This window comes from Heloderma suspectum, chromosome 5 (genome assembly GCF_057233095.1).
Source record: "Heloderma suspectum isolate Gila_16-S chromosome 5, 16-S_ref, whole genome shotgun sequence".
In the NCBI taxonomy this organism is placed as follows: Eukaryota; Metazoa; Chordata; class Lepidosauria; order Squamata; family Helodermatidae; genus Heloderma; species Heloderma suspectum.
The window spans coordinates 80,658,960-80,686,866 of NC_139462.1; the positions used below are offsets into that span (position 1 = coordinate 80,658,960).

At 43.7% G+C, this 27,907-nt stretch overlaps 1 protein-coding gene across 2 annotated transcripts in view; it reads right to left on the bottom strand.

Annotated features, from left to right (window-relative positions):
- The window catches only part of GPM6A (glycoprotein M6A), a 278,183-nt gene extending 254,435 nt beyond the window's left edge, over positions 1-23,748 (bottom strand). For both annotated transcript variants that reach the window (XM_084856487.1, XM_084856486.1), the window contains exon 1: positions 23,602-23,748. In XM_084856487.1, coding sequence (XP_084712613.1) covers positions 23,602-23,605 — 4 coding nt within the window. In that variant the 5' untranslated portion in view covers positions 23,606-23,748. The remainder of the gene's footprint in view (positions 1-23,601) is intronic.
- Positions 23,749-27,907: the final 4,159 nt, after the last annotated feature.

Consider the following 27,907-nt stretch of genomic DNA (forward strand, 5'->3'; position numbering starts at 1 on the left):
ACATCAAGGTAACAGTTTCCATTTTTATATTAGAATATGTCAGCCCACACATTCTAAAATGCTTTAAAAATATACTGCACTGCATTTTTAATTGGTGCACGTTGCTTGTTGTATGCAAGTTCAAAGGCAGAATAAACATTATGCCAAAGTTCCCTTTCCAGTTTGCCATATAGACACTTGCTGTTTCCCTATAGCAGCATCATTACAAGCTTTAAATATACTTTGTTCAAACAAGGCACTGGAATGTTTTAGAATCTGGAAACTAAACATACGTTTGGTTTTGGAAATAGGGGTTTGCAGGGGAGGGGGTTGAAAAGACAGTTTTATTTCCATGCACATGTCAGTACTGAGATATCCTTTTGCAAACTTGAATTCTAACCTGCTGTTTAACCACTTCTTCAATTCAGATACAGATAAATTTAAACAACATATGTATGTTATGTTTTATTTATAAAATTAACTATGAGCATTTGCTTATGACAGACAATAATTAAAGAATGTCTGGAAATGAAGTTCACCCTTCTTTGAAACCCCCCCCCCCAAGAATTCTAAAGAAATGAAGCTCAAGAATCAAAACATGGGAATCTGATTTGAGGGAAGAAATTACAGATGATATTTGGCCTTAGATATTCAGAAATGTCTTACTTGTCTGTACTAAGCAGAAGGAAAACTATAAGAACATGTATGGCTCTAACCTAATACCACAAACATTGAAAAGACTGGTTGAATCAATCTGAGCAAATGTTACTTATTTTGAGTGGACTAGATGACAAGTTTACAGAGAATTCAGGATATCATTGGTTAATTCTGTTTGAAACAGACACGCCATCATCTAGGATTGCCACAAGCAATTAAGATCCTTGTATACATGGGAAAGGATAGAACACAGCCTTTCATTGTGCATGTTGATGTGTGGGAAAGCTGCTTGAAGATCTGGATGCAGATTTCTAGGAACTGATCTGTATGGTCAGAAACATGCAACCTTTCTAATGCATCATCATCATCTCTGCTTTCAGAAATAAGAATGTGCAATCTCATCTATTTCTATATGTGGGTAGAATCATGTATTCTTGCTGTCTGGGCCACTGACAGTCCCATCCTATTCTCAATTTATGCCAACTAGAGGAACACAGGACACTGACTAAGTTCTCCTGCGCCAGAAGGATATGCCAGCATAGAACCATAGTAACATCAGTATAATGTTACACCAGTGTAACTATAACGTGTGGCAGGACTTAGTTGGATCCCAGGATCTCTTACTGATTGGTCCCACCCCTGGTGGTTGCATAATGTTACATTGGCAAAATAACTGACATACATTTAAACATTCCCAGTACAGAGAGCCAAAAAACACAGCCCCTCATGTTTCAATCACTTGGTTCACAGCACTACTGCAAGTGTTGACTATTGCTCATTACTGTCCCTGGGTCTGCAGCTGGCAGCCCTCTCATATCAAACATCCATGCTGAGATAAAGATGTTCTCCATTCTCCACTGTTGCAATATAGACCACAGGTGAAACACATACAAACCCTGCTTTTTGCTTGCCTCAACTGTCTTTAGCAGTTTGAAACTGACAAGAGTGTGTGAACTATTTCCTTAAATTAAGAGTGTTTAAGGTAAGTTCCTCAAACTCAGAAGTAGCTATTCCCGATTTGAATAAGAGCATAGTGAAAAAATCTGCAGTATGACACACCACCCCTCTGGCAAGGTCCTTTTGTGGTCCCACCTTCTGTGTACCCATGAATCATGTTCGTCACTGGCCTATGGAGTTGAGTGCTTCCCACACTATCATAACTGCCCATTGGCTTAGGGAGTGTGCCAGGTGGAAGGCCACAGAGAGTACGAAAAGAAGTGCCCATCTGTAGTCCAGGGGGCTGGCCTTTTAAGAATATCCACCATTCAAGTAAGGGGACAGGGCTTAGGGCATAGACTGGAGGCAGAGGCTTAGAAGACCTTATTTCACCTGCAGTCTTTGCTGGAGTACGTTGCTCACTAGGAGCTATCCTTTGTGCTGCAACAGCCAGCCTGCCTTGCTGCCTCACTGCCTTGCCGCTTTGCCTGCCTCACTGTTCTGCCTCATGGCTACTAGCTATGGACAGATCAGAACATCCTATTAGCAGACAGTTTGTACAATAGGAATACAGGAGTGTTATGATAAGCATCTTGACAACATGGTGACTTGCATTCCTGGTGCAAAGGTTGTAGACATCACATAACATATAGATAGGCTGGTAGATATTGCAGGGCAGGTGTCAGTGACCATGGTGCACATTGGCACCAATAATGTTGGGAAATATATTCATGCGGTCCTAGAAACAAAGTTTAGGTTGCTAGTTAAAATCCTGAAATCTAAGACCTCCAAGGTAGAATTCTCAGAAATGCGACTGGTTCTACACATAGTGCCGCATAGGAAGACACCACTGAGGGGTCTCATTGACCTGGTTTGTATGATCAAAATAAGCCATGGTAGTTTATTTAAATCACAGTGCATGCCAGGCACAAATTCCATAATCACTGCCCGAGTGCAGCTTGTGTCATCTGAATGAGGGGGGCATGGCTTTTTGGAGGGTGAACCAACCTTCCAATAACCCATGGGCTGTTGTATTTTGATGGTGCAAACTAGCCCAATGCCTGGATGTGACAGCGGCATTGGGCTAGTGATTTAGATCTGTTAGATGTTGAAGAACATTTTGGGACAAGCTGAACCTGGGCTACACTTCAACAAGACTGTCAAGTACTTAATATCAAAAAGGTTGCAGAGCAGCTTTTAAACTTGTCCTCTGGAGTAAAATCAAAAGAAACTGGGGAGCAACCATTTCAGAATGAATTATTCATAAGGGATGGGGATATAAATGTTCAAGGTCATCCAAAAGATTATGGGGTAGAACTTAGCAATAAGCACACTGTAGGGTATGAGAGCTGGTCAAAGAAGGGACAGATCCACACACCAAAGACATTTGGAGAGAGACATATATTGGTGTTTATACATTAACACTAGAAGTCTCCAAGATGAGGGAGCTTGGGATCATAGGATTAGCGGGCTTAACAAAATTCTAGTGGAATGGAGAGAATCAGCGGGATATGAATATCCATGGGTCTAAGCTCTATAGAAATTACAGGAAAGGGTGTTTTGAATAGAGGTCACTGTTTATGTCAAAGAGGTCCAATGAACTAGAAAATGTTAGCATCACTGTGGGTGGTAATACTGCTGACTTTGATGGTGGGAGGATCCAGACTCTACTGCCCTTCTATTAGTGGCCACTGATACAGCAGGTCCATTGGATTGCCCTGCCCATGCAGCTTTGCATTTCCGCGTTGTTAAGATACACAAAACTCTGTCATGAATATCTCTGAATCAGGGCCACTGTGGACATGGAATTGATACTTAATCTGCTAACAGCTGCAATGGAAAATTGGTCCAACTGAAAAATCCAGAAACGCCATCTTTCAACATTGGAATAGAAAAAATCCAGCAGATTGCATAAATGGTCAAGTTGATAAGTATTGGATGGGTGTGGTAAAGATGACAATCTTTATATAAAGTTAAGTGGAGATAGGCTTCATTCAACAATACTCTTTGGAATCACTATTTGGGGCAGCAACTTACTATTTTTGAAGTTGAAATGTTGCTTGATTTATAATGGCATAGTTCAAAATAAGGTAAATAAAAACAAACATGTTAATAGAAATATTCTCTCCTTTAAATATCAACCATTAAGAACTGTATAACAGCCAGGTCATTTAACCTTGTGTTCCTTTGGCAAAACATTAGATTAATAAATGAGATATCAGTAAGTAATTCTTAGTTTACTGTAAATAGCATCCCAGTTGCTAGACTTTAAAAGCCATTTGGTGTTTTTTTTATTAAAAGATATATCATCAATGCCTTACTGTATATTTTTGTAATTTAATTATGTTGATTAAAGCCAAATTTTCCTCTTGTAAATTTAGGAAAAAGTTGGATTTTTTTTTCCTATACAGCAGCTCCCCCTGCCACTCTCAGTGACAACCACTAGAATGAGCCACCTTATAACTGCATTTTGGGTGCAATCCTATCTAGATAGGCGGCCGCCTCTGAACTCAGAAGCGACTGCCTATCCAAAGCAGGGCAGGAGAAGCATGGAGGGGATCGTTCCCTCCATGCCTCTCCTGCCCTGCTTTTTCTGCTGGACAGCTGTTTTCAGCTGTCTAGCTGTGGGGGGGGCCGAGCGGGAGAGAAGGCTGCTGTACAACACACTGGATGTGTCGTACAGGCAGATCTGCTCTCCCCACCCCAGAACGCCCCCAGTCCCGCCCCTTTTCACCTGTTCTGCGCTCCTCTTGCGAACACGGAGGATGGGGTTTCTCCACACTGCCTTGGAGACAGCGCGGACATGCAGGGAGGTCAGTTTTCTGGGAATGGGCTCCAAGGTCAGTTCCCAGAAAACAGCCAATCCTATGGCTGTCTAGCCACTGTCTAGCAGCCATAGGATTGCTCCCTTACCATCATATAATTAACTTAAAGAAGGCAAATTTACTATGTTCCTGGAAGAGAGATTTCAAATGTTAGAATATTTTAAATACAGTCATGTATGAGCAGTCCCCTTCATTTCCCCTTTGCTTGCCAATGCTGGCCCCATAGAAGAGCCTTGTGTTTCGTCCTTTCACATTGTTCAAAAAGACATGAATTGAGAGTGCTAAAGATATATTTTCACCAAGATACTGGTTGCAGAAATAAACTTGTTTAGATATTGCTTTTGCCTGCCCCAGGAAATACTCTTGGGGCCTGTTTCTTAGATGTCCAAGCTAAAATTGATTCAGCCCACAGACATAAGTATGAGCCATGCTAAAAGCAATGTGTGGTCAAATTAATTTACCAGAAACAGACCCTCTTTTCTGGCACATGGCCCTCATAACAATGCTGTCCCTATTTTGTCCTTTAGGGAGATGTTGGGGGTGCCCTTTTAAAACTATACACATCTGTACTAACATTTACTACTAACGAAATGCTAGATACACATCTGTATCTAACATTTCGGTCTCCACTGCCATGTCTCCAGAAGTAAAATCCCCAAGACAACCAGGGCAACTCATCTTAACTATAGTGCTCTATACATGCACATAAATACAAATTGCTAGTGCACTGCATTCCTCACACCACCACCTGTATCAGTTAATCCAGATACTAAATGTTGCTTGAGCTGCAGCTTTTCTACAGGAAACACAATCAGAGCCATTGTGAAATTAACATGCTTTAAAAATAATAATAATCAGTTCACTGACACACATTGCTTCAGAAGGCAGGGCAGGGCAAGGACAAGGTAGTGCAATGTAAATGAATACAACATTCAGGAGATGGAGAAGAGCCTTCAGCAATGTGTTAATAGTGTATGTGGTTTGTGTGGGTTGCTCACAGAGCAATTCTTGGTGCAAGAAAAGTAAACAAAAGCAACGCTATTTTCATTCTTACAATGTTGGGAGAGTACGATATGGGTCAGGGACAATATGTACAGGAACAGCTGGAAAGATCAAAAGTAGTCAACACAGACTATGAGCTCAGGTTTCTCCAGTCTAAAACAAACATAACAAAAACAGTGAAGATGTACTTTAAAGTTGATTGAATCTGCACAGGATCAATTTCTGTAACATGACTCATACTCTCACTCAGTCTCTACCATGCTACTGCTTTGTCCTCCAGCTGGAGAAAGTTAACAAAGCACACCACAACTAGGTGATTGACAAAGGAAGATGCTGTGCCATATCCCTATCAGCCACACAGCTGCAGGACACTTTGTTTTGGAAGAGGATGAGGTGGTAGGGACAGATCAGGGAAGGGCAAGAATGCTGGCTTGAACTAACATTCATTTTGCTGATATGTCTATCTGTTATTTCTATTGTAAACCTGGGCTTGCAACAGAGCTGAAGAACATGGTGCAAGTCTTTTTTCTTTTCTTTTAATATTATGGGTTTGATTCACCCAGAGCACTGGAAGGCACCAGAAAGTCTTCTCACCCAATACCCTATTGCAAGACAACACCATATACCCCACAGATTGACCTATATGGTCCAGGCCACAAATGGGTCACAAACAGAATACAACTGCATCACAAAAAAATGCTTATAGGGCAAATAAGGGAACTGAAACTCTCCCCACGACCCGAGTTCGATCCCAGCGGAAGCCGGGTCTCAGGTAGCCGGCTCAGGTCGACTCAGCCCTCCATCCTTCCGAGGTCGGTTAAATGAGTACCCAGCTTGCAGGGGGAAAGGTAGTCACGACTGGGGAAGGCAATGGCAAACCACCCCACTATAGTCTGCCATGACAATGCCAGCATAAGCGGCGTCCCTCTAGGGGTCAGTAATGACCCTGTGCTTGCACAGGAGAAACCTGTCCTTTCCTTATAATAGGAAAGCTCAGTAACTAGATAAAAAATAAACTAAAGTACAGTGGGGCTTACTCTCAGGTAAGTGGGATTAGGATTGCAGCTTTTATTCTTTCCTACACTTTTTATTTTTAAAAACCAAAGCAGGTTGGGGCAGGCTGAGAAGAGACCCTATCCCCTCCAGTCTTTTTCAGCTCAAAATTATTCTCCCCAAACTGCTTTTTCACTCACATTTGCATAATGTATAATTTAAGCCTGGTAAAGACTGAACAACATAGGAATCCAGTAGGCATGGTATTCAACAATTAATTTACATTTAATTACACTCATTTAATTTTTGCTGTCTCTGAAAATTCATTATGATCTTCACAGGATAATAAAGCAAACTCCAGCATTTGTTCTACTGAATAGATATATAAATCCATTACATTTTGAAAGGAAAAAAATGCCTTTGTTTCTGTTACAGGAATATAAAGCCACATTGCTGGCCATTTACGTCCGTCTAGGCAGTACCTTTGACAGCTGCCAGTTCTAGACACTTTTGAAGTAAATGTGTAACATAAGGCACTAACAGAGCATTCCACTCACAATCTTTGTACATTACTCACTTGTGTTAGTCCCATGTGGCTATCCTTAAAATGGTCATATATGCAATCCACAAGCAGCTCCACACAGGAAGTATAATATTTCTCAGCTGCTCACCATATGGAGAAATCTGACTGCATGCCAAGTGTCTCCATTCCAGCACAAGCTGTACTGCACTCAATTCCACACAACTGGGGTTTTCCATGTGATGTGAGAGGCAACTTTCAAATACTATTGGCCCTCCATATGGAGGTAAATTTTGAACCAAAATGTTTCCAGCAACCTCCATGTGATGGACAGAGCCAATTTCATCGCCAAGATAAATACAAAAACCTTTGGGGGGTTAGGAAGCTATATGCACTACATCACAGAAGAAATCTCTGGTCCACTGCAGCTGTCTTTAAACAAATAGCATGTCCCCTACTAAGGGCAGCAGTCTGTGTACCAATTCACACCAGTGGAGACAAGTCTATGAAAATTTCCTGTTACCAATAATGACTTCAGAGAGAGCATTAGAGGGGAAAATACCATCTACTTCCGGTTTCTGTATATCTGAAACAGATTTCCTGTTTTTATACAACTGAAATATAATTTTTGCCTCTTCACCCCAGGAGATGTGCAACCTAACCCCACAGTGGAATCCTGCGTATCTCCCAAATGGGGGGATTTCAAAAGTTTTCTTTCAGGTGAGACAGAGAGATAAAGGAAAAGAAAGCACAAGGCAAACATCAAGGTTCAAGCAGGTGATAGAAATTTCCAATGGAGATGGAGCCTATAGTGCCCTTGTATGAAGTTTGTAGGACTACAGAAACTGTCAAATAAGTATGTGAGAGACAATAGTTCCAAGCGGCTATACCAATCAAGCACTAATTACCACACACCCTAATTTTCATTAAATCAGACAGAGACCTTTAGTGGTTTGAAAGTAATGCAACGCCTGCAACTTCATGTTTACTACGTGCACTCTAAAATAAAATGGGAACAAAATGACAAACTGATATTCATACACAGCTCCAAATGAACTGGTACATTAAGGTACACTGTCCTCTACTGGGTGGAATGAATTATGACACTTTTGTTTGTTGGTTTATTATTGCAGCCTACTTCTTACAACTACCTCCAGAGATAAAGCATCAGAAGAATGGTATGAGAAAATTTTAAAACACATCTGTCAGTTTTCCAGCTAATCTCCAGTAATCATCTAGATTCATGCTAGGTGGCAAACAGAGAGAACAGATTGTACTTTTCTTTCCTTCATCTCCAAACTGTCACAAGACCCAGCTACTATCAACCCCTGTTAGGGCCTTGTTTGTTTGATTTAGATCCTTCCTTTTCACTGGCATGCTCAAGGCAGCTAAGAAAATTACCATACAGCAATTCAGTCCAAAATAGCAGCATACATTAGACTAATCATGGAAGATAATTCTTGATAGAAATTCAGAGTGCTAGTTTTGGCAATTCTTTCTGCTACTGTCATGTAAGGGTATTGCAAGAACAGCAATAGTGATAGAAATTTGTTACACAGGAGCTCCAGATGTGCTAGATCTCTGACACATGTACTGTGTGCTATGAATTTAACTGGCATTACCCTGACACCTTGGCTCAACAGTCTGTCTTGTTCTGGAAAGCATAGTCCAGGAGCTGCCAGGCACACTGTTAAGGCTCTGGAACCACCACAGGGGCAAAGGAGCCATAGAAGGTGCATACTTCTTCCCTGGTTAGATAAAGAAGGTTGTTCTCTGCATCCAGAGAAAATATGCAAATGCCTGCCTGATTGCCATGCCACTACCCAACCAACCAGCCTACAAAGGTAACCTTTTAACTGGCCAACCAAAATTCCTAGATGGAAAAATGGTGCAATCCTGATATATCCCCACATCTCAGCCAGGTAAGCCAAGCCAGGCCAAGTGCTAACTGAGCACCCTTAATGACACTTTTTGTTTTAAATTGTGCCACTTTGTATAGCCAGCTGGATGAAAAATTAATCAAGGGAAGGGAACCTCTCTGAGCCCTCTATTCAGTTGCCAGAATCAAACTATTGTTCCCTTTGTTTTAACACAGCCTGAGTTCAGCATCTAACCCACTGAGTCCTTTGCTCCTTTTATTGCAAACCAATAACTAACGTGGAGTTTCAGCAGTCATTCTTTCTTTCTGTTTAGCCATCTCTCATGTTGGTGCGTCTCAGTTCTGAGAATAAACTTGAGGTCCAATGGACTTTTAATATGACTCTTTCCTGGGATGACCTTTCCCTAGGATGATTCCCCACTCTACTCTGGTGCATAGCCTCTCACTGTCCTGTTCCATTTGCCTTGTATATCCAGAAAGAAAGCTTTACTCCCTGGAAAAGCCCCACTGAGTCTATAGCCAGGTTCCACACATAACACAGCCTGCCAGCTCTATGGTTGCAAGGCCTGGCAGACTATATAAACACACATCTTTACATAAGAAGTGCCAGGCTGGACCAGACCAAAACCCACAAGTAGGACATGAGTGCAATAGCACCCTCCCATCCGTGTTCCCCAGCATCTGGTGTACTTCATACTGCCTCTGGCACTGGAGATAGCATATAGCCATCAGGACCAATAGCCACTGATAGCTTTATCCTCCATGAATCTGTCTAATCCCCTTTTAAAGCCATCTAAATTGGTGCCAATCACCACATCCTGTGGAAGTGAATTCCATATTTTAACTATGTGCTGTGTGAAGAACTTCCTTTTATCTTTCCTGAATCTCCTATCAATCAGCTTCATTGGATGACCCCATGTTCTAATATTATGAGAGAGGGAGAAAATATAACTTTATCCAGAAATTATAAGTATCCACTTTCCCCACACCACATATAATTTTGTACACCTCTATCGTGTCTCCCCTTACCAGCTTTTTCTCTAAGCTAAACAGTCCCAGATGTTGTAACCTTTCCTCATAGTAGAATTGCTCCAGGCCTTTGATCATTTTAGTTGCCCTTTCTGCACTTTTTTCAACTCTACAATATCCTTTTTAGGTACAGTGACAAGAACTGTACACATTATTCCAAGTGTGGTCACACCACCGATTTATACAAGGGGAGTATGATACTGGCAGTTTTATTTTCAATTCCTTTCCTATTTATGCCTAGCATGAAATTTGCCTTTTTCACAGCAGCCACACACTGTGTCAACATTTTGATCAAGCTGTCCACCAAAATCCCAAGAACTCTTCCTTGGTCAGTCACACTAGCTCAGTTGTGAAGATGGGATTATTTGCCCCAAGGTGCATCACTTTACACTTGCTTACATTGCACCACACTTGCCATTTTGATACCCATTCACCCAGTTTGAAGAGATCCTACTGGAGCTTTTCACAATCCCTTTTTGTTTTAACCACCCTAAATAATTTGGTGTTGTCAGCAAGCTTGGCCACCTCACTGCTCACTCCTAATTTCAGATCATTTATGAACAGGTTGACAAGCATTGGTCCCAATATAAATCCCTGTGGGACCCCACTGTTTACTTCCCTCCATTGGGAGAATTTACCATTTATGCCGTCTCTCTGCTTTCTGTACTTTAACCAGTTACTGATCCATAAGAGAACCTCTCCTCTTATTCCATGACTCTTAAGGTTGCTCAGGAGTCTTTGGTGAGGGATTTTGTCAAGAGCCTTTTGAAAATCCAAGTGAAAAAATGTCTACCGGATCTCCACTGTCCATATATTTATCAGTACTCTGAAAGAACTCTCAAAGGTTAGTGAGACATGACTTACCTCTGAGGAAGCCATGTTGATTCTTTTTCAGCAGGGCTTGTCCTTTTATATACTTACTAATTTTATCTTCAATAATGCTTTCAATTTACCTTGAACAGATGTTAAGCAAAATGGCCTCTAATTTCCCAGAACCCCTAGGCTCCTTTTTAAAAAAATTGCTGTTACATTGGCTGTTCTCCATTCCTGTTGTATAGAGATTGATCTTAGGGAAATGTTGCATATCTTTAACATGTCCCTTTAAGAACTCTAGGATGAATACCATCCAGGCCTGGGGTGTTATTAGCTTTCAATTTGTCGATAAGCTTGAAAACTTCATCTTTTGTCACCACTATTTGCCTCAGTTCCTCATACTCCCTTCCTAAAACCATCAGGTCAGGCACAGGTATCTGTCCTACAGTGAAGGGCAGATTAAAATAATTCATGACAACTTCTCCGCAATCTCCTTATCCTCCTTTAGTACTCCTTTAACTCTGCTGTCATCTGCCTCCCTAGCTTGTTTCCTGCTTCTGATATATTTAGGGCACAATCCTATCTAGATAGGTTTCCGCCTCTGAACTCAGAGGCAACTGCCTATCCAAAGCAGGGCAGGAGAAGCATGGAGGGGATCGTTCCCTCCACGCTTCTCCTGCCCTGCTTTTTCTGCTAGACAGCTGATTGCGGCTGTCTAGCCACATAGGGATGTACGAAAGTGACTTACCTTTCCGCGGATTATGTTGATGGGGGGGGAGGCGTTCCGTCCCTCCCCCCGGAATCCTGGCCGGGGGAGAGGCGCTCCGTTCCTCCCCCCCGGAATCCTGGCCGGCCGGCTGTGCTCCGCAGCGATTCTGCGGAGCTGCCAGCCAGCTCCGCCAGCAGCCGGACATCCGGCCGCTGGCTAGCAGGGACGCAAATGGCGGCGGCCGTAGCCGCTGCCGTTTGCGTCCCTGCAGTCAGCCATGATAGGCTACGTAAATGTTTACGTAGCCTATCACGGCTGATTTTTTAAAAAAAACGCGCCGCCATTTGCATTCTTTATTTTGGTACGTCTTAGCCTACGTAAACATTTACATACTAACTTATGTAGTCTGCCCCTTGTAGGTTTTCTAGTCAGATTGGTACAATGTCCTCTTTGACATACAGAGTGACACCTCCTCCAGTATGCTCTTCCCTGTCTTTCCTATAGAGTTTATATTCAGAGATGACTGTATCCCACTGGTTCTCTCTGTTCCACAATGTTTTTCCTACAGTTGTGCACAACTGGCCTCTCAAAATTCTCCAGCCTATTTATGGGCAGAGAAATTGGGGGGACAATTTCAATGAATTTCTCCTAGGGGAGGAGAAATTCTCCAACAATTTCTCAGAGATTGGGCTCACTATTGGTAGGGGTTGTAGCACAAGTTCTTTCATTTTTCCTAAGGGTTTTTGGTTGATTGCACTACTTCTGTAGGTGACAACAGCATCAACAGTGGTGAGGCTTCCACTGTTTTGAGGCAGAATTTTGAATTTCTTTTAGTGGTATTTTTGAGCTTACCTAATCACTGCGAGGTGGCCAAGGGTGCTGTGTGTGTTTTCTCTCTCTATTACACATCTTTCCATTGCTCTGCAGCCTCCCAGGCCACCTGTAGTTCCTGAACTGAAAAAGCCCCATGGGAAGAATTGCCTCATGATGGCTTTAACTTAAGTGCAGGAAGCCGAGGAGGCTACAGGCTGCCACAGAGATTATTGTATGAATACAGTCAGGACACTCATGCACACTCCTCAGCCACCTCACAAGTAAGGTAAGCACAAGAACCCCAAACCCAACCCATGAGAATTTCTCCAAAATTTCTCCTCCTCTGAATTTCTTTTCAAAAACAATTTATTTTCTATCAAATTGAATGAAAATGGTCAAAAAAAATGTGGGAGAAAGTTTTGGCCCAGCACTAGTTTCTACTACTTCCACTACATCTAAATTCCCCTTTAAAACCAGGGACTCCAATTCTCCCATCTTGGGTCAGAGACTTCTAGCATTAGCATAGAAATACCTATATATGGTGTCCCTCCACAGATGTCTCTGGCTTGTGCATCTTCTGCTATAGCCCTTAGGCCTCTTTGATGGGCTATCATGTTCCACCATATGCTCATGCCCTATTCCCTCCCTGTCCCCATTTAGGCAATTGGAAACATTTTCATCTTAGGGATGATTCAACCTGAACTGCATGCTTCCCAGCTCCTGTTGGCTTTCCCCCAGTGATCAGTTTAAAAACTGCTCTGCCACCTTTTTTATGTTAGGCATCAGCAGTCTGGTTCCATTCTGGATCAAGTGGATCCTGTCCCTCTTGTACAGGCCCAGCTTGTCCCAAAATGTTCCCCATTACCTAACTAAACTAAACTCCTCCTCTCTACACTGTCATCTCATCCACACATTGAGACGTGTCAGCTTTGCCTGTCTAGCTGTCCTTGTGCATGGAACAAGTAGCATTTCAGAGAAAGCCACTTTGGTGGTCCTGGTTTTCAACTTCCTACCTAGCAACCGAAATTTGACTTCCAGGACCCCACAACTACATTTCACCACATCACTGGTACCAGCACAGTGTCAGGGTGGACACTGAGCCCATAGAATCCCAGAGTAGTTCTGATTCTGAGGAAGAGCAGTCGCTCCTGGGAGAGGAGCACGCTCCTCTTTCCCAGGACCAACAGCTGACGGAGATTCCTCCCACCAGCATTCCTAGCTTAGTTAGCAGTCCAGGGAGTGACCAGGCACAGATAGCAGACTTGGTGGATGCACGACACAGACGCAGACGCAGAGAACGGCGCCAGATGGAGGGCGCGGAAAGGAGGCTGCGCCCAGAGGATCCAAGGGAAAAGGGGAGAGGGACTCTCCCTAGTCCTTAAGTTCAGGGTTCTGCCAGTAATTCCCTTTCAAATGGGGACCAACTGTTCCAACGTAGGGCATAGGTACTGTGCTGCTCAGATCTAGTTGCAATCAGTATAGTTGCTAAGTTGTAAAAGAAGAATAAAGCTTTGAAAGGAATTCCTTTGTCTGTGTCTGGACTTGGCTACTGGATTAGACTGAGAGAGGCCTCCAAGGAGCTCTTGACACACAGACCACGACCACTGATTCCACCACAGCACTATCTACAAAGCTATCTAGATGGCCCATGAAATACGCAACCTTCTCACCAGTCAGGCAATTTAAATGGTCTACGTACCCATCACAAACCCAACTGTCTGTGTTTCTAATGATTGAATCCCCTACTACTACAAATCTCCCAGAGACACATCCTCAGCATGAGAGGATATTTGTTCACCTTCCAAGGACTGGGTCCCTTCTAAGAGATCATTCCCTCTTCCTCAGAATGACATCCTCTTCCCTGAGACCCCCATTTTCCATGACAGCAGAGTATCACTCACAAATTTTGAACTATTAAGCATTTCACCTGCAAGGATCTTCTAACTGCTTTTAACCACAGATTCACATTTGTTTCAATAAAGTATTTACAAGACAACATGCACCTAAAATTAGACTGTTTTCCACAGGTGGGTACATCGTTGTTTTGCTTAATTTATTTTCACACATTTTCCCCACAATTCAATAACAGACACTTTTGCAAGTTAGTACTCAACACTACCTTATGAGAGTGACATAGACACATAGAACTCAAACGTATGAAGTTAGCAGCAATTTTTTAGAGTTTAAAACTAACTTTCTGTATAGAAGATACTTTGTACATATCACATAAATCAACAGCTGTCTTTCAACTGAAAATTTCATTGTTTTTGAGGATTTGTTTTTAACTTCATGGAAAACTTTTGCTTTCACAAAAGCTTTTCAGAGTGGAAGGAAGCCAAAGGTTGAAGGGTATAGCCTGCCTGCTATGATAGCCATTTTCAGGAGTGAAATTGGATTCCCAGCCAAGTGATCATTGCTATGCATAAATAATACCCAAGAAGTGAAAATTAACTATGAAGAAGATGGGACCTAAAAAGGAGGAATGAAAATGAATTCTGCTGAATATATCTGAAAATATTCAAGTGCAATAACAACAAGAAGAAACAAAAATGCAAAGTTTTAATAAGCTACACTCCATAGTCTTTTAATTTTAAATGTGATTCTGGAGAGCAGGATTGCACTGCAGCAAATGCATGTGCCTAGTTGCCTGAACAATGCATCTGATGCATCAGTGCATCTTGAGTTTTACTCGGAAGACCAAACTTGGGAAGTGACCATTAAGATGCTTGCAGAACACTCCAAAATCAAAAATTACTGTAAGGCTCAAAGCAGCCCTTCAGTTACTGATTTTTAAGCTAGTAATAGTCATGCTGCGTTACAATTAGGCAGAGATTTGGAAGAACAGTTGTCCTTTAAAAACAAAATGTGTGAAATTAACTGAAAAATTCATTCGCATTCCTTAATGAATTCTATATTAACCAACATTTTAAAACAAGTTTTAAAAATTCCACACATTTCAAATATGGAGGTCTTCTATACTCATGCCAAAATATAATAAATCAGTTTTATTGTCCTCATTATAATTTTCCACAATCTTCAAATTGTGATTAGTAAGCTCCTATTTGGATCTTTATTATGCCTTATGTTTAAAACCTGTCTTGCAGTTTTGGTAAACAAATACAAATTCTTACTCTGAACTCCTTTTTCTAATCATTGATAACAAGCAAGAGAGAAAAGCAGTGAATCGCATTTATGTTTCTCTAAGAAGTAGGTAGTTTAAAACTTAGAAAGGGAAAGGCTCTGTTGAAGAAGGTAGTGCTATTTTAATACAAATTTTCATAATCAAAACCATTTTCCAAAGGCAAACAATCTCAGACAATACAACACATGCAGTGAAATAAGTCCTTTTTGATCTTGTCACATCAGCAAGGTTTTAAAACCTTTCTAATAAACAAACAACTATAAATTACTCTAAAGAGACTTCATAAGTTAAACACAAAGGAGCCATGTGTTATCTGTAATGACACCACAACTTGCATTTCCTATATACTTGAGCACCAGGTTCATTTCCAACCTAGGGAATAACAACATATATTATTTCAGCCATGTGTGGCGATCTTGTAGTACTTCTGTCCAAGAATACTCAGGAGTAGATTCTAGTCTTTATGTTAATTTTCTGCTCAGAAGATTTAAATACCACAGTATACACTGGGATTACCACTTGTGCATAACTTAGTCCTGAAACAACATATTTTAATATCCTCCAAAGACCTTGCTGCTTTGTAAACATATGACTGCCAAGTTCCAAAATCATGAATAATGTCTCCAAGAAGGAAGATTTGGATACTGTGTAACAAGAATTAAGCATTAGAGATAAATATTAAAAATGTGAACAACATTTTATTATGCAAAACTTAAAAGAGGACAATTGAAATACTGCTGTTTAACCTGTCATTCTGTAGGCCTTTCTATAACAAAGTATTATAAACAGCAGCAACAAATACATAATGTTTATCTATTGTTTTCAGAATTTTCAAAGTGATTTGCATATATTAACTTGCTGTAATGCTCACAACAACCCTGTAAGGTAGGTCAGCATTACTATTTTTAAAAAGGAAATACTGAAATAGTGTTAATGACCATGACACTAAGTCCTTCAAACTGCCTAGGGAAAGGGTAGGGTATGTGTGACCTTCCAGATACTGTTGGACTGCAACTCCCATCACCCTAGCCAGCATAGCCAATAGCATGATGTGGGCCACACATTCTCCATAGTTGCATATGTCCACTCACACTGATTGCATAGGAACACCTATTTTTTTTCCCCAGATTGCAGATAGAGGTCAGAGACTGAGAGCAGGTTGCCTTTCCTATGACTATCTAACAGGTTCACAGCAATGGTGAGATTCGAACTGGAAGTGTCCTAATTTGTTACTCAGACTCTTAACTATACCAGTTTGGTCATGATCAAGGGGGATCATTGGTGTAACAAGGGATATCTACACCACCTTCATTAACACTACACCATGTCTCATTCACAGTCATGGCACTTGTATGTTTTGTCCTAATAAAAATTCCATTGTTTTGGTCATTTAATATGAACAAAATATGCACTTTTGATGCAACTGAGCCTGGGCTTCTTAAAATGAAGGTGTTTTAGGGTTATGACCACAAGCACACCCCTTACATGCAAACACATTATTCCCCCTCCCAGTGGATTGGATATAAGAGTTAAGAAGGGGATTGGGGGAGTGGTGCCTGTGCATTCATCTGGCATTTGCAGGACCTCCTGCAAGTGCCGGCTGAGTGGGCTTCGCACAGGAAATGTGAAGGACTAACAAAGCTGGGATCCTCAATTGCACCTGCCCTGCACCATCTCTCCAGTGGGAGGAGTGGGGCAGGTGAAGCGACTTCCTGTGCCTTCTCTGATGGGAGAAGACCTATGCGCAGGAAAGCTGGTAGCTGGTGGACATGCTGGGAGGATTTTAATTTATTTTTATTATTATATTTATATCCCACCTTGCTTCTGTCATGGAACTCAAGGTGGCTACATGGGATTCCCAGGTAATCTCCCATCCAGGCACTGACCAGATGCAGACATGCTGAGCTTCACCAAGGTGGCTGTGCCTTCAGACCATGCCCTGGGGGGATCATCTTCCCAACACACCCTCCAGGGACCAAATTATGTCAGGGGGTATAGCCCCATCCCTCAACATCATTCAGTCTATGGAAGGCTGGGTGGGGATCATCCAGGCCGCACCCCATTCTCGTTGCCTTCCCCCGCATTGCACATTAGCATTACAACAGCCATAGAGAGTTTCCAAGAAGAAGGATCTGGTGTTTAGGTTAAAGTAAACCTCTTCTCTGCCACCAGTGCATCCTCAGGTAGCTGTCCAGTAGAACTTTTCTGAGTGGTGAATGGGTTACAACTAGAGCCTGATAGGGAAGTAAAGAACCCTTGGAGAGCTGTTATGACAAGTTTAAGAGGCACTTTGAAGGTGAAGTCACTCAGATTCTGAAGTTGGTGCCATTATTGATACAGTTCCAGTGGACATGTTCAGAGCAACGTCTAATGTGATTTTGTGGGATCAAATTCAGTTAATGCAGCCAGAGGATAGGAACAAAGTGCTGGAGGGGTTTGGCCAGCAGCAATCTGTATTCTCAACCCTTGCCCATCCTGCCTATTAACATCAAACCACAGGATGAGACCAAGAGGGAACTGGGAGGGTCCAAGAGATGATTAATGCCTCTTTACAATAGGCAGTAGTCCCAGCTGCCTTGAAATAGGAGGTTGCATGGCCACTTCTTAAGAAATCCTCTTTGGACCCAGGAGATTGCAATAACTATTGCCTAGTCACTAATATCCCATTTGGGGACAAGGTTTTTGACAGTTCAACTCCAGTTCCTTTTGGTTGAAGTGGTTTATCTAGGTCCATTTCAATTCAGGATTTTGGCCCAGGTCTGGCACCAAAACAGCCTTGGTTGCCCTGGTGGATGTCTTCTGTCAGGAGAGACACAGGGGCAGTATGACTCTACTGATTCTCCTTGACATTTTTGGTGGCTTTTCATACTAGCAACCATGGTATATTACTGCTGGACAGGCTCTGTGAGCTGGGTGGAGGCACAGTGCTATAGTGGTTCTGGTCCTGCCTCCAGGGTTGGTTTCAGAAAATAGCAGTGTGGGGTTTCTGCCTTACCCTATAGCACTTGTTCTGTGGGGTCCTGCAAGGTTCTCTCTTATCCCCCATGCTCTTTACCACCTATAAGAAGCCTCTGGGTAAGGTCATCAGGGGGTTTGGACAGCTCTATTTCTGTCTGGCATCTGAGCCAAATGAGGCTGTGCAGATGCTGAAGCAGTGTCTGGATTCAGTAATGGACTGGATAAGAGCCAATAAAATAGAAGTTGAATCTCAACAAGATGGAGGTACTGTGGATAGATGGTTCTTATATCCAGGAACTAAGTGCAGCTTGTTCTAGACAGGGTTGCACCACCCCTGAGAGAGTGTAGACATAGCTTGGGGGTAATCTTTGATCCAGCATTCAGCATCTTTGATCCACATGAGGCCAAGTGACTTTGCTGGTATGGAGTGACTTTTACCAGCTTCACCTGTTTCACCAACTGCAACCATTCCTGGACAATGATAGACTGGCCACTCTGATCTATACTCTCATAAACTCATGACTAGTTTACTATAATGTACAGTACATGGAGCTGCCCTTAAAGACAACCTGGAAGCCACAACTAGTGCAGAAAGTGGTGGCCAAACTTTTAACTGGTGGGTCAGGTGGAATCAAATTACACTGATTCTAAAATAGCTGCACTGTTTACCTATTCACTTCTGAGCCCAATTCAAGTTGCTGGTGCTTACCTTTAAAGCTCTGAATGACTTGTGATCCATGTACCTCAAACAATGCCTGTCCCTATGCCAACCCATCCATCCCTTAAGATCTGCAGTTGAGGCTTTTGTCCAAGTACCTTTGCCAAGAGAGCTATATGCATGACAATAAGGGAGAGTGCCCTTTCTGCAGTGGGGTACAAACTGTGGGATACCCTGCCCATAATAATATGACTGGCACCAACCCTGAAATCTTTGGTGATAGGTTAAACCTTTTTTATTTGACAAGGCATTTTAAGTGTTGTCTTTTAAGTGATCTATTGTTTTAATTGTTTTGACATTTGTTTTGCTTGAGTATTTTATTCTTTTTTTGTATTTTATTCTAGTGTAGTTTGAATTAATCAATCAATATTGACTCAGTAAGTCCCACTAAACTCTTGGGACCTTACTTCCAGCAGAGCTGCAATATTTATAGCACAATCCTATATACTATATGTCTACTCAGAAGTACAATCAGGGCCAGAAATATTGGAACAAGGATAACTATTTTGGCAGTTGGCCTCCGTACACCACCATATTGAAGTTGAAAGGAAACACACACAGATGGGAGTGAAGTCAGGACTTTCAGCTGTAATTCAAGGGGGTTGGCAAAAGTGGGGCACTAACCATTCAGGAAGGACAGCCAGTGGCATGCACACACACCCACTGTTGGTGGCTCATAAAGTAATGGAACGAATGGCTGACAAGCAGCTGCATGGCCAGGTATGGCCTGTTTCCTGGGTACCCCATGACCAATCAAGCAGAGAAAAGGCCTGGAGGTGGTTCTGAGTGTTACATTTGCATTTGGTAGCTGTTCACTGTGACTCCCAACATGAGGTCCAAAGAGGTGTCCATGTGAGTGAAGGAGGCCATCATTAGGCTGAGGAAACAAAATAAACCCATCAGAGAGATAGCAAAAACAGTGGGAGTGCCCAACACAACAGTTTGGAACATCCTGAAAAAGAAGGAATTAACTGGCAAGCTCAGCAGCAGCAAAAGGCCTGGAAGACCACGGAAGACAACTAAAGTGGATGACCGCAGAATGCTGCTCATGGTGAAGAGGAACCCTTTCACAACATCTAGCCAGGTCAAGAATGCTCTTGAGGAGGTAGGCATGTCACTGTCAACATCTACAGTCAAGAGACGGCTTTATGAATGTAAATACAGAGGCTTCACAACAAGCTGCAAACCACTGGTAATGCTCAAGAACAGACAGGCCAGATTAGCCTTTGCCAGCAAACACCTAACAAAGCCTGCCCACTTCTGGAATAAGATCCTTTGGACAGATGAGACCAAGATTAACTTGTACCAGAATGATGGGAAGAGAAAAGTATGGAGAAGGAAAGGAACAGCTCATGATTCAAAGCATACCACATCATCTGTCAAACATGGTGGAGGCAGTGTTATGGCATGGGCATGTATGGCTGCCAATGGAACTGGGTCACGGGTGTTTATTGATGACCTGACTGCTGATAAAAGCAGCAGGATGAATTCTGAAGTATATAGGGCTATACTTTCTGCTCAGATTCAGCCGAATGCTGCCAAACTGATAGGATGCCGCTTCATATTGCAGATGGATAATGACTCAAAACATACAGCAAAAGCTACCCAAGGATTTCTCAAGGCAAAGAAGTGGGATGTTCTTCAATGGCCAAGTCAGTCACCTGATCTCAACCCAATAGAGCATGCTTTTCACTTACTGAAGACAAGACTGAAGGCAGAAAGACCCACAAACAAGCAGCAGCTGAAGGAAGCTGCAGTAAAGGTCTGGCAAAGCATCTTGAGGGAGGAAACTCAGCATTTGGTCATGTCCATGGGTTCCAGACTTCAGGCAGTCATTGACTGCAAAGGATTTTCATCCAGGTATTAGAGGCAGTCCTTAAGTTTGAAATGATGTTGGTTAGTTCCATTACTTATGAGCCACCAATGATGGGGGGGGGGTGTATGCCACTGGCTGTACTTCCTGAATGGTTAGTGCCCCACTTTTGTCAAATCCCTTGAATTACAGCTGAAAGTCTTGACTTCAATCCCATCTGGGTGTGTTTCCTTTCAACTTCGATGTGGTGGTGTACAGAGGCCAACTGCCAAAACAGTTATCCTTGTTCCAATATTTCTGGCCCTGACTGTACGTCACATTGTGTTCAGTGGGGCTTACTTCCAGGCAAGTGGCTGTAAGACTGCAGCCTTAGGGTGCAATCCTATGCATATTTTGACAGAAAAATAGTTCTACAACTCCCAGCATTCCCTAGCCAGATTTTGTTTTATTTTACAGGCATCAAGTATTAGAGACACAGAGGAATAAAAGTAGGTAATAATTATAACAGAACAAACTGCAGTTACCTTTTTTTAGCCCTCTTCTGGTATTTTGTATTAACCAGCACTCCGGATTCCACAGTTTATGGGCACTGTTGCATGGATAAATAATAATCTGATTTTCTACTCCAGTAGTACTTGTTGCATCTTGGAACTACATTCAGACTAAATACATTCTTTGGAAGCAATCAACTGCTGCCTTGCTTCCAGAGATGGGATGTTTACTAGCAGGGGAAAAACAAACCAAGACAAAAGGCATTGGGAAAGAAAGGTCTCTACAAGTTATTTGTGTCAAAACTAGCTTTGTTAACATACTAGAACAGGGAATCCCAATGGTCATTAGTGCACTCAATTCATGCAAGCATAAGACTAAGTTAAAGGATAATCCAAATATCATCTAGGCTGGTAGTTTCCAAACTTGGGTCCCCAGATTTTGTTGGAGTACAACTCCCATCATCCCCAGCAATCATGAGGCAGGATATGATTCATCTATACCTTCAAGAAAATAAACATAGCTATCTATGGTATCAAACACAACTGAGTCTTTTGATTTGAAGACCAAAATTTTACTATTACATGAGATTTCATAGGCTACATCCTACTTCATCAGATACATGGTGAACAGTAAAGACCATATATATGCACATGGCATGTGTACAAGTTAACAGAGATTTGTTTTACAAAGTAAGATTAAAGACAGGACCATATTCTGAAAGCAGACATGTAATACATGGCTGGATCTTAAAAGTTCCAGATAAAATCTCAGGAATAATCATCTACCTCCCTGCTGCTTCCTCAATTGCCAGAATATTCTTATGTGACATTCATAAGGGAAGATGCCTTTAAAGTCCATGATACTATATAGTTATTGTTCAAAACATGGGGCCCACACTTTCTAAGTAGACTGGTAGGAGGAAGCAGGGTCATTATGTGAGTCAGCAAGAGGGAAACTGGGTTATTATGTTTATGAGAGGAAAGGATTAACTTTAAGCACAAAGGATAACAGAGATGGAATATGCATAATGGGAGCAGTGACGTGAGGATCATACACCAAGATATCATGATTGATCAACAGCAGACTATTTACCTTCCTTTGGGCAGCCCTTTCAAGGTTTGCTTCTAGGCTGGCACCAGCACAGCCTTTGTGTTGAAACTTGAAAACAGAACATGGCACAAGGCTCCAACCAATATTTGGCCCTACATATTTCTGTTGCAAGGGAATAATTCAGAAACAATACCTTCATTTCAAGGAGAAATCCAGCTGCTGAAACTCTTCCCAACATAAAAATGCCATGATTAGTAAAGCTCACCTACTGAAACGTTCCCATTATGTAGGCAGCCTAACCACGCTAGAAATAAAACGTGTCAAACCTAATACAGAATTCTGGCAAACCAGGATTGTGAAGGTTAGCGCTGGCAAAAATGTTTCATTCACATCCATCAGAGTGATATAACTTCATTGTATCAGGAAAGTTCTGGCAAAACACCCAAATACCCTTTTATCAGTGGAGGAAACCCATCATTCTAAGATCCTGTTTGTAATTTAGACAGCAAGGTTAAAGGCTATTAAAATATAACAAACCATCATGATCTTGAGCCTGCACCCAGAAACCCATTCAGGAAAACCTCATTGCCTATGGCAGATTCGGTCTCCTGTCTAAACTTTGGCATGAGTCCCAGTCCCACCACATGGCCTCAGTCCAAAGCTTGCCACAGCCCTTCTGAGGCAACCCCTGAGGTAACCAGCTGCAATAGAAGACAGGGCTCCTGCAGCTCTTGCAGCTGTGTGGAAAACACCATTTTTGCAGGTGCGGCTTCTTGGGTCCCAGAGGCAGAGAGAACTGTGCTTCCCCCAAATGCTCCTTTCTTTTACTTCAAAGTACAGGAGCCCCGCCCGCTGTTTCATCGTGGATCACCCTAAAACAACAACCGAAACAGTCCTGTGATGAGCCCGGTAGGCTTTGTAAAAACCACCACCACCCACGAGTCTGTGAATCTCCCAGCACAGAGGAGCCAGCTCCAAGAGGGCTCTCTCCCTCATTCCATAAAACACCACCCCCGCCTCACGCATCCTTCCTGCCCCGGTCCTAAAATGGGCGGGGGCTGTTGTCACCAGCTCTGGGACAGCCCCCGCCACACAGCTTGACGCGCGGGGAGGGCAGCCCTGCGGTGCGCGGGAATCCGCCAAGTCGACGCCAACTCTCCTCAAAGTTTCCATGGAAGCAAGCGGAGCGCGGCGCAGCCCCGGCGCAACACCACGGGCTCGAGCGGGCCGGCGCCTCTCCGTGAGGGCTCTTTCTTCTCCCCAACTAACTCACCCATGTCGCTTCAGCTTGGCTCCACTCGGCCGCTCCGCCGCCCAAACCGAAGGGCTGGTCTTTGGGAGCGCCAGCAACAGCTCCCAGTGACCCTGTCGCACCCTCCCCGAGAGCCGCCACCTCCCCTAGCTTCCCACCCCCCACCCCGGCCGGCCCCGGCGTCAGCGCAGCGGAGGCGGGTCCAGAAACCCCTCCTCCACCCCACCACCCTCCTTCGCCTCATCGCACTCGACGCCAGGGCTTAGCCCCGGTTGGGGCTGCAGAAGTTCAGCCCTGCTGTGCAGATGAAATAAATAAATACACCAAAAATAGCGCAGGAGGGTGCCTCGGGCGTGTGCCAAGCACTTCCTCTCCGCGGACTGAGTAACTACAGCCAGCCTGCTTCCCTCACATCTGAGGGGCAAACTGCGCCTAACTTTAACCGCGCTTTTAGAAAAAGCATGGCTCAGCGCTGCCAGTTTTATGCTGAAGGGGCAAACAGCTAATCGGTAGCTTGCCGGTGAGAAGAGGTGACCCCAAAGTGGACAGTAAATAGCAAGCTCTCTCGTCCTTTCTCCTGCAGAGGTTGGAAAAGGGGGGGAGACACCCACCCACCCCCAGGAAGGCCCACAAAAGACCACCAACCCTGAGGTACATCCTCTGAGCTTTGCCACATCTGGAGGCCAGGACAGAACATGCCAGCAGGAGGAGGCAGCTGCTGCTCCTACTCCCTCTCTTGCTCACCTTCTCCGGGAACAGTGGAGGGGAGGACTGGGTCCACAACACTGTCTAGAGAGAAAGTGGAAGTTCCGACCACTTGCCCACCATCTTTCTCTATACAGGGTTAGCCATGCAGCCACCTTATCGTCTTCCTTGCTCACCTGCAATGGTGTATTGGTAAATTTTGAATTGCAGGCGCTCATCATGACAGTCCGCATAGCTGAGTCCCCAAGGAGAGTCCAAAATTGTAGGTAGCTGTGTTGTTCCATATCAACAAACCAGTTGTGACGGTGTTTTTCTCCACCAGGAGCAGGGTTTTTTGTAAAGCTAATGGGTCTTAATTACTCATTCAAGACCAAGCCACACCAAAATAGTGCATTAACACATAGCAATATGTTGTTGGGAAAATTCATTCCTCTCAGCTACTGTGAGGATTGCAGCTAAGCTCAGAGGGAACAGGGAATTCTGAGCAGGGTGGCAGATAACATCAGCATCCCTGCTAATAAAAAAAGTGTCAGCGTTGCATCCCTGTGAGTCCCTGACTCCTCTAAACGACTGCTCACCTGAGTTCTTCTTCTGGGAGGTGCAGTGGTGAGGATTCAGCCCAGTGAACCAAATCCTCCCTGCCATGCCACCCAAGTGATGGTTGCCACTGTCACTGATAGTTCACCTGCCCTCTACCTCAAGAAGGCTCTACATTCTTCCAGAGCACATCATCTCTCTTTGGGTGGTGCAGCAAGAAAGGACTGTCCCCCACTGGGCAATCCAGAGGGAACAAGCAAGCAAAAGGAGGCCGTGGCTACTCCCCAGAGCAGCTGCCATCTCTTCCTGTTCTTTCCTCCTCTCTCACTGGGTGGTGTGGTGAGAAGTTGGTCACCACCGCATCACCCAGAGGGAGAGCACAGATGAGCAAGTGATATGATGGAGCTGCTCCCTCCATGACCAACTCTCTGTACCAGACTTCTCCAACCCTCTATACCCTCCAGACCATAATTGGCTCAAGGTTTTGCAGGGCCCTTGGGCAAGACACCCTCAGTGGGACTCTTCCCTCAACGAGTCTACCTTCTCACTACCGTTATCACTGCCTACTATTGCTCTTCATCCTTGTTCTCATCATTGCTACTGCTTGCTCGCTTGACAGGCAGAGTCAGCAAGCAGGTAGGCAGCATCATCGATTGCTCATCCTTCTCAGCACCGCCATTGTCTGGGCCAAAGGAAGAGGCAGGTGAACAATACATCGCAATGGTGAAGATGAGGAGCAACCCCAGGGGCTCTCAGTGGGTCCCTGCTGGGGCAAGAGCCTTTGGCAGGTGATCAACCATGCCTACCCTTGACACCTCCCCTGCCTCCAGATGTTTTCCAGGGGTGAGCAACTTATGGACTGCAACTCCCATCAGCCTTAGCCATTACAGTCAATGATGAGACATGATGGGAGTTGCAGTCCAAGAATGTCTGGAGGGCCACAAGTTGCCCACCCATGTTTTAGAAACTACATGCTGCTGGAGACTCATCATAGTTCACATACCAAGGTCATTTAAAGAAAGAAATAAAACCGAAGGAGAGACTTGGTCCCAGACATAATGTCTGCCTGGAGAAGCGTTGGATTCAAGCCTGACAAGACACCACTGCTTCTGACTTGGGCTTGGGAACCATGCCTTTGACATTTGCATAAGCAGTACCACTTTTCCAAGCATGTGCTAATATAATGAGGACACTTGCAGCTGCTGAATTTCTGCCTCCTCCCCATGCTGTTGTTAAAGCACATAGCCTTTGTCTATTAAAAATTGTGGGAAACCCACTTCTGACTTTAAAGCCCTGTGTTCTTAATCTCAAATGTGTTGTCTCCCAATGCTGTGGGATATTTTTTAAAAACATGGCGGATACCAGATGCCTATTGCAGCTGGGGAGCCGCTGAGCTCCCAACCCATTACAGCGCTGCTGCTGGGTAAGCCCATCGGCTAGCTTGCTCAGGGAAAAGAGAGGCTGGAGGCTGCAACACTGCTCCTGCTGCGGGAAGGGGGGTGCGAGGTGTTGGGGGGGTCTCTGAGGCCAGCTTGCCCAGCCCTCCCCACAAAATGGAGCCAGACTTGGCATTGGAGCTGGTTAGTTTTTGCTGAAAGACACTTTGCACATACTCAGAGGCATTCTATTTTTAAAATTACTTTACCAAACTAATCCATGTTTATTCAGTAAGCCACACTAATTAAATGGGAAATGTCCAATTAAGTGTACAGGGTTCCAGTGGCCCTGGGGCTGAATCCTGGTAAAATGTGGTTGAAATTACGTCCTGCCCTCATTTTTGGCTGTTGCATAATATGCGTGAACATACTGACAAATTCCTGAGGTGTATTTTTAAAAAAAACACAGCAAAATCAACAGTCAGGTAGCACTTTAAATGCACAGGGAGCTGTCACTGTTGTCATTTACAGCCTGCTCCTAGTGTATGGCTCTACAGCCTAACATGGCTGACTTAGATTTCTGCATTGAGCAGGGGGCTGGACTCGATGGCCTTGTAGGCCCCTTCCAACCCTACTATTCTATAATTCTACTATTCTATGATTCTTTGGAAGATGATCCATCCCTCTTGCAGGCCATGAGTGGAAGGCAACACTCGCTTACAGGCAGCCTCCTAACCTGAAGCAACTCACCAATAAGGATTGTACTTGCCCCTGCAACAGAGCCCATGCCAACCCTACCCTCATATCTATTCAGGCAAAACTATGGAGCTGTTCACACAACATGCTAACCTACAGTCAGTGGCTGAGCGTGGGGTGTTTTGAACTGTGGGTTGTTTGTTGAACCATGGGTTAGTGTGATGTCTGAATGCAGCACTGTTTCCTCAGGGTGGCTTATCATGCTGTCTGAACGCAGCCAAAGTGGCAGTGTAGCTTATTAACCACCTTGAACAACCCAACAACAAACCATGGGTTCTCAAGGTGGCTTGTTCAAGAAAATAAGCCACACTGCATGGTTAACAAAGTACCCTGGCTGCATTCAGACAACATGCTAACCCATGGTTCAAAACAACCCACACTCAACCACTGAGTGTAGGTTAGTATGTTGTGAGAACAGCCCCCGTGCCTAATAATGTCAGCCATGCCATCAAGAGCTCATTCACCAGCACAATCTCTTAACCTGGTAGTCCATCATATGCCAACACTGCCCTTCTGTCATTTACATAGGCCATACTGGAGGGTCTCTACCCAAGAAAATGAATGGATGTGAATAATGGTAACACTCAGAAACCACTGAGGGAATATTTCAGTCTCTTTGGATATTCTGTAACACTTGAAAGTTGCCATATTTCAATCAGAAGTTTCAAAGAGAGACTCTGGCATGCAGAGTCATATGGAATTCATATGCAAATTTGACACTATCAGACAGATTTAGGGCACAATCTTATGAGAATAGGTGGCCGCCTCCAAACTTGGAGGCAGCCACCTATCCAATGCCAGGCAGGAGTAGCACAGAGGGGATCATTACCTCTATGCGTCTCCTGCCCTGCATTTGCAGCTAGACAGCCAATTTTGGCCATCTAGCCACAGGAAGGTGGAGTGGGGAGGAGTCTGCCGGACGACACCTAGGATGTGTCTTACCAGCATTTCTG